Raw genomic sequence first — 7,626 nt, forward strand, 5'->3', positions numbered from 1 at the left:
CAGCAGCCCCTGCCCGGCCCCACCAGGGCCCAGCACCCTGCGGGGAGCCCCTGCCCCGGGGCGCGCACACACGGCGCTCCAGCAGCCCCTGCCCGGCCCCGCCAGGGCCCAGCACCCCGCGGGGAGCCCCTGCCCCACCCGCCGCGCTCCGCCCCGAGTCCCCGGGTGTGGGTGGTACCTGAGCAGCGGCTGCCGGGGGCTGGGCAGCGGGTCCGCGCCCGGGCACGGCTGGGCCTTCTTGGTCACCTGCTCGTAGATGTTTCTGGCGGTCACGGCGAGCCACAGCATGGTGGACAGCGAGGAGTAGTGCAGCGCCATGCCCACCTGCGGAGAAGGGCGGCGTCAGCGGGCGCCTCGCCAAGCTGCGCGGGCGGTGCCCACGGCCAGCGGCTGCCCTCCCCACCGGCAGGGGCCCCGCAGCAGGCGCACACACGCCCCTGGAGGCCTCCACGCCCTCCTGGCGCTGCGACCGCCCTGCCTCAGGGCCTCGCGCAGCTGTCCAGCGCGTTCCTCTGCAGCGGGGTGCTCTGAAGCCGCGGTTGGTGGCTCTGCTCGCCAGGCCGGGGGCTGGCAGTGGTGAGACGCTAACTCGGGTCCACGCCAGTCAGAGCAACTCGTTGCTATGGAGACGCGGTCGCGGCACCGGCATTTACTGCGCCAGCTCCTTTTGCATTCCGTGCCCCTCCGTCTGATTCCATAAAATGAGGTCACCTTTGGAGCAATAACCTGACATTTTACAACGACAAGTAAAATATTGTTGTAATCGGAAAGGACACGGACGTTGAAGGAATACAGAGGTTCTCGCAGCGCAGCTGCTCCTGCAGCGCCAGCACGGCCACGGAATCCAGGTCCACGTGTGGTCGGGACGGAGCTCTACGCTGACCCGGACGTCCGGGGGAAACGGGAGCCCTGCCCGACGCGCAGCCGAAGCCACCTGCGAGCGGGAGCCCGTTGCTACCGGGGCTGCACCTGCCATGTGCGGTGCCCCAGCACATAGCCCGCCCCGAGCCTGGCCGAGTGGGAGGTGCCGAGCCTCGGCCCCCCAAGATGAAGGGGGGAGCCCCAGCAGCCTGGTCCCTTGCTGGAGGACGCCCCGTCTTTCCTCCAGGCGACAGCAGGTGGGCTTCACGGCCGTGCACAAACGACACCAGCCAGCGGCTGCCAGCACGCTTCGCGCTTAGGGGCGCCCCGAGGGAGCCCCAGCCCACACCGCGGGCTGGCTGGGTGGAGCGGGGCGCGGAGCGGGGCGTGGAGCGCGTGAGCCAGGGAGGAGCCAGGGCGTCTGCCCACCTGCACCGAGCCCCGGAGGGATGTGCCCACTCGGGGGTCGCTGGAGAGGGTTGATGGCGGAATGCTGCCCCCCAGGTGCTGCCTGTGGAGGTTCCAAAGGGCCAGGCGGTGGGGGGGGGGTGCCGCCCGGGCCTGGGCAGTGCTCTCCCACCCCCGGAAGGTGGCAGCGTGCGGCCACGTGCCACGCCCCGGCCAGGGTTGCCTGCCCATGCAAGATGGCTCTCACCACTCTGGATGAGTCTCAGGTCAGCCTTTTGTTGCCGCCACAGCCGCCTGCCCGGCCCCCCAGAGCTCACTTCACGTAACGCTGTGTGAGGCTTGCGGGGGTGGGCCCCGCGGAGCCCCATCGGTGCCCCCAGGGCGCGCGGGTGTGTGGTCTGGGCGGTGCTGGCGCCTGCCCCCCGGGGGAGCCGCCGCCTTCTGCTCGTCGCCTGCGTCTTGTGTGGGTCTTCCACGGCATGCGCCGGCGAGCCGGGGGGGCTGCTCCCTCCCCGCCAGGCCCCGGCTTTCGGGGAGCTCAGTAAGGCCCCGCGTGTCGACACAGGGCCGCTGGCGCGAGAGACACGTCGGGGCGGGAGCGGGGAGGTCACTGCGAGGGCGCGGCAGCCGCCCCACAGGTGCCCTCCGCAGCCGGCTCCGCCTTCTCCCCAGCCGGCGCTCCAGCGCACCTGAGGTTTACGGCATGAGCCGTGGGCGCCCCCGCTGGATGGCCACCACAGAGCTTGGTCCGGCCTGTTCCCGAGCGCTGCCAGCCCCCACGCAGGGTCAGAGGGGCTGGCTGGGACATGTGTCCACCACGCGGGTGGACGGGGCGAAGGCCCAGAGCCTCCTGCGATGGACCGGGTGGCAGCACCTGGAGACGGCATCGGCTTCGCGGGTCCAGGGGCTCCGGAGGGGATACGTGGGGACAAGGGTTTCTCTAGTGAGACCATCTCTGTGGACTGTGCCAAAGCGAGCGTCCACCCGGCGGACGTGGCCAGGCCCCCAGACCTGGCGGTGGTAAAGAACACCCAGAAGGGCCAGCCCGGAGGCACGCGCTGGGCTCACGGCAGTTTCCATTTCCTGCAAATGTCCCCTCGCTCAGATGACACGTTTAAACACAGCCAGATCTCCTTAAATCCAAATTCCTGTTCCTAAGCCCTGCTCCCCACTCCTCAAGACCCCCGAGTGAACGCCAGCCAGGCCACCCACCTCCTGGCTGCCCTCCGTGAGCCCCCTCCCCCCTTCCTCTGCCCCATGAGCCCCCTCATGGGGCCCCCCGCCCCCGTGAGCCCCCTCCACCCCCGTGAGCGCCCTCCACCCGTGAGCGCCCTCCACCCCTGCATGAGCACCCTCCACCCCCGTGAGCTCCCCCACCCCCGTGAGGCCCCTCCACCCTGCTGTGAGCCCCCACCGCCCCGTGGGGAGCCCCTGCCCTCTGAACGGGGCCGCCGTACGCTGTTGCACGTTTCCTCCATCAGCAGGAAGCCTCCCTTCGAGCCGCCCTGGGCACAGGGACGGTGCTGGGTTTTCCAGAAGGTTCCGGCCCACGAGCACCGCAGGGCCGCGCCCAGCCCATGAGCCGAGGCGCTGAGGGCGCTGCCCGCAGGGGTGGCTCCCACAGGCCTCGCCACCGCCAGAGCTAAGGACGCGCTTCGCTGCCTCTGTGCTCGTCCCCGCGGCGCCTGGCCGGTGCTCTCGGGCAGCGGTGGCGCCCGCTTCCACACCTGCCAGAGGGGAGCGGCTGGGCAGCGTCTCGCCTTCATGTCACCGTCCATATGTCTTGGCAATGCTCCTGCTGGGGGGCCAGGAGCACGGGGCCAGGCACGGAAGGTTCTGGATCTGCGGCTCTGTCTCTGAGCACCGAAAAGTCTGCATTGCCGCCGGACGCTGTGGGGCCTGTGTCCGGCTGGGACTCCTCCTGGGGTGACCCTGGGGACGTGGCCCCTGCCTGGCCCCCGGGGCTGCCACAAGGTGACCTGACCCACCAGGAAGCCCCCTCCCCACCCAGAGGCTGGGGGCGTGAGGTCCGGCACTGGCAGGGAAGGGCCTGCCTGCGACTCCTGGCTTGTGGCAGCCCCGACGTTCTCCGCCCTGTGGTCAGGCAGCCACGCCCCTGTGCCCACCTGCCCCTCTGTGTCAGGACGCCCATCGGTAGGGTCTGGGCTGCCGGGTCCAGCATGGCCTCAACGTAACCTGAGCCCACTGGGGCAACCACAGGGCCCTAGCCTGCAGCCCCATCCATGACACACGGCCCAATCCACGACACGTGGCCTAATCCATGATGTGGAGACCAATCCAAGATGTGTGGCCCCATCCATGACACATGGCCCCACCCACGGTGTGTGGCCCAATCCATGACACGTGGCCTAATCCATGACACGTGGCCCAATCCACGACGTGGCGCCCAATCCAAGATGTGTGGCCCCACCCACGACATGTGGCCCAATCCACGGCACATGGCCTAAGCCACGGCGGAGCCCAATCCAATATGCTTGGCCCCATTCATGATGTGTGGCCCCATTCACGATGAGTGGCCCCATCCACAACACAGAGCCCAATTCACGACATGGAGAACAATCCGTGACACATAGTGCAATCCACAATGCACGCAGCCCAATCCACGATGCGCGGCCCAGTCCACAACGTGGAGCCCAATCCACGACATGTGTCCCAATCCACAACGTGTGGCTCAATCCATGACGTGAAGCCACGCAGGCAGCTCAGGCCCAGGCTCCATGCGCGCGTCTCACTAACATCTGTGATGTTGCCCTGGGCAGATGCAAGTGGCGGGAGCTGGTCCTGGGTGATCAGACGGTGATGCCCACCCACAGAAACGCCTTTGTGGGTTCATGATACAAAGCCAAGGGCTGCGGCGCGGCCGTGGCTGGAGCCAGGCCAGGCGCGTGACCTCCAGCCGCCCAGGCGGGAATGGCGGGCAGCGAGCCTTGGTGGGCGCTCTGGCCCGCATGGGGCTGTTGGCCGGAGTGGGCCGGGCAGCGCGCTGCACTGGGAGGCAGAGGCGCGGGGAGGGCCCTGCTGTGGCAGATGCCGCAGGAGAGGGGTGGCCTCTGAGCCCCCATCGTGGCCTCACACCCGGCCAAGAGGCGTCCGTCAGCACAGCGCGAGGACACGCGCAGGTCTTGGCCCGCGTCCCCATGGTGAGAGGCTTTGAGGGTGTCACCATCCGGCCTCGTGAAGAGGAAGTCTGGACGCAGTGGTCAGAGAGGCGCGGTGGCGCGGCGGGGGCTGCCCTACTAAGACGGGGCCGAATTCCCCGCTTCCCCTTCAATGCGCCGGCCGCCTCGGGGGCGCGCAGGGCCCCGGTTCAGGGGCTTTCGCGGGGTCCTTCATGCTCTGAAGCGACGAGGCTCTTCCCTGGAAAGGGGGAGGAGGGTCCCCGCTGCGCCCCTGGCCAACCCGCGCGGGGATGGAGCCCCCAAGTCTTCTCTCGTGGTCTGTGGGCGGCAGCGTTGTCCCTGCTTAGGGGCGTTGGCGCTGGTGGAAGCTGCCTGGGGTGGGGCAGACCTCGGGGATCCCGCCCCCCTCCCCATCCAAGGACCACGCTTGCAGACACGTAGAGCCCAGCTCCCCTGTGCCTCGGCGCCTCTGGCGCAGTTCCCACGCAGGCTCTGAGCCTCATGTGGAAAAACGTGGGAAACCGTGACGGACGCTCGGGGGCCAGACGCTGCTGGGAGTGTCTGGAAATCTACCACCGTGGACGGCATCCGCGAGACGCGGCCACGCACTCCCCTTTGGGTAGGAAGGTGGATAGAGGGTTTAAAGCTTGATAAAGTGAAGTGGCAGCACTCACCGCCTGGCACAGGGTCGGCTGCTGGGTGCGGTTGATCCCGCCGGCGAACACGGCGAACGTGAGGGCCGCGTGGAAGCAGAAGTTGAGGAGCGTGTGGCGGCCCTTCCGGCTGATTCGGATGGCGCTGGGGAGGGAGAGCTCGGGTTAGGGCTGGCACAGGGGTGGGAGCACGGGCGCCAGGCTCTGCCGCGCTGGGAAGTGGGCGCTGGAGGGCCACCCACAGACTGGACAGTGGTGCCGCGTCCACCCCTGGGTGCTGCTGGCGGGCGCCTCGACGGGAAGGATTTCGGCTGGATCTAGGGAGACCTGGTCACTTTGCAGACAAGGGCCGAAGCCCTGAGGCCCTGGGACTTCCTGTGGTCGTGGAGAGGGCAGCGCAGAGCGAAGCCCACCGCGTCCCCGGCTGCAAGGACCGAGGCCTTCCCTCTCTGAGCAGAGCCTGGCCCCTCGGAGGAGGCCACGGCTGGGGCTGAGCCGGGCCCTGGCCATGGCCACGCCCATTCCTGACCACGACAATGTGGCCACGGCGGCTCGTCTACATCTGCCCCGACCCTGCCTGTGCCACGACCAAGGTATTGTGCAGCCATTGGCTACAGCTGTGACTACGTCCCCGCCGTGGCCTCGGAGATGCCACTGTCCCACCGTGGCCTCAGAGGTGCCTCTGCCCCTTCCCCACCATGGCCAGCCAGGCTGCCAGCTCATTGTCACCAGGAAAGTGACCTGGAGTAGCCAGGGCCACCCCGGAAGTGACCGTGGGAGCAGTGCTGGGTGCTTCCCTGCCGTGGCCTCAGCAGTGTCCCTTCCGTGCCGTGGCCGGGAGGTGCCCTTTCCATGCTGTTTCCTTGGGTATCCCACCCCCATCCACACTGTGGTCGTGGAATGACTGTGGCCGAGTCCACGCTTTGCCCGTTCGGGGCGTGCACGTGGCCTGACTCGACCGTGGTGGAAGCCCCTCCCACATGGCGGGTGCACCAAGGCCGGCCCCTCTGGAACTCTCGGCAGTAGAGAAGCGACTGGATGTCCCCTGGGGAGCCCAGGAGGCCCAAGCTACAGGCTCTGCGCGGCTGTGGGGGGCGCCCAGGTGCCAGGCCCCCTGGGGGAACGGGGCTCAACCGACCCAGTAGGGCCACGAGGCCGGGGCTGCGTGGAGCAGTGGCGGCCCTGGGGGGCGACAGGCCCTTGCTGGAACGCTCACTACCCGCCAGGCCGCAGTGGGGCGCCTCGCGCTGGTTGGTGAGACATCCCGGGCCCCCCTGCCGAGCGGGGGCTCCACTTGGGGTGGGGGCTCGTGGGCTGAGCCTCACCTCTGGTGCACGACGTAGGTGAGCATGGAGGCCAGCAGGCACAGCAGCATGACGGCCGTGCAGGCGTACACGACGGGGTGCAGGGGCGCCCCGGGGCGCTGGGACAGGGACAGCACTGTCTTCAGATCCTGGCAAGAGAGCAGACGTGCCACGGTGACTGGGCAGTCAGGGCCTCCATCGGGTGCCCAAGCCCACCACCACCCCAGCCCCACCTCCACGGGGCGCCCGAGCCCACCACCGCCCCAGCCCCACCTCCACGGGGCACCCGAGCCCACCGCCGCCCCAGCCCCACCTCCACGGGGCGCCCAAGCCCACCGCCGCCCCAGCCCCACCTCCACGGGGCGCCCGAGCCCACCGCCACCCCAGCCCCACCTCCACGGGGCACCCGAGCCCACCGCCGCCCCAGCCCCACCTCCACGGGGCGCCCGAGCCCACCGCCGCCCCAGCCCCACCTCCACGGGGCGCCCGAGCCCACCACCACCCCAGCCCCACCTCCACGGGGCACCTGAGCCCACCGCCGCCCCAGCCCCCTCCTCCACGGGGCGCCCGAGCCCACCGCCGCCCCAGCCCCACCTCCACGGGGCGCCTGAGCCCACCGCCGCCCTAGCCCCTCCTCCACGGGACGCCCGAGCCCACCGCCGCCCTAGCCCCTCCTCCACGGGACGCCCGAGCCCACCGCCGCCCTAGCCCCACCTCCACGGGGCACCCGAGCCCACTGCTGCCCCAGCCCCACCTCCACGGGCCCACCGCCGCCCCGGCCCCACCTCCACGGGGCGCCCGAGCTGCCGCCACCCCAGCTCCCGCATGTCGCCAGCAGCAGGCTCCGACTTGGAACAGAGGGTTACAGTAGACCCCTGGCCCTGGACCTCCCGCCCGCGGCCTTGCTGCCACCCGTGTGTGGAGCTCCCCTCCTGACCCAGCCAGGCTGCCGGCTTCTAGTCACCAGGAAAGTGACCCAGAGTAGCTGGGGCCACCCCGGAAGTGACTGTGGGAGCAGCGCTGGGTGCTGAGCAAGCTGCAACCTGGGTACCCCGATGTCCCTCAGGTTCACAGCCCTGGGCTGTCTTTGTCCAGGGAGCTGGGGGAAGGGGCTGTGGACGAGGTAGGACGAGGCCAGCACTTCTCACCCCTGGATGGCACACCTGGACGGCGCACCTGGATGGTGCATCTGGATGGTGTACCTGGACGGCGCACCTGGACGGCGCACCTGGATGGCACACCTGGATGGCCCAGAGTCTC

The 7,626-nt window shown here is 69.6% G+C and overlaps 1 protein-coding gene across 1 annotated transcript in view; it reads right to left on the bottom strand.

Annotated features, from left to right (window-relative positions):
- Nucleotides 1–6,519, bottom strand: part of ADGRA1 (adhesion G protein-coupled receptor A1) — a 30,588-nt gene extending 24,069 nt beyond the window's left edge. Inside the window, exons 1-3 of the mRNA XM_058299603.2 lie at nucleotides 6,388–6,519; nucleotides 5,084–5,207; nucleotides 179–324 (exon numbers count right to left, since the gene is read on the bottom strand). Coding sequence (XP_058155586.2) covers nucleotides 179–324; nucleotides 5,084–5,207; nucleotides 6,388–6,437 — 320 coding nt within the window. The 5' untranslated portion in view covers nucleotides 6,438–6,519. The remainder of the gene's footprint in view (nucleotides 1–178; nucleotides 325–5,083; nucleotides 5,208–6,387) is intronic.
- Nucleotides 6,520–7,626: the final 1,107 nt, after the last annotated feature.

This window comes from Dasypus novemcinctus, chromosome 6, assembly GCF_030445035.2.
Source record: "Dasypus novemcinctus isolate mDasNov1 chromosome 6, mDasNov1.1.hap2, whole genome shotgun sequence".
NCBI lineage: Eukaryota > Metazoa > Chordata > Mammalia > Cingulata > Dasypodidae > Dasypus > Dasypus novemcinctus.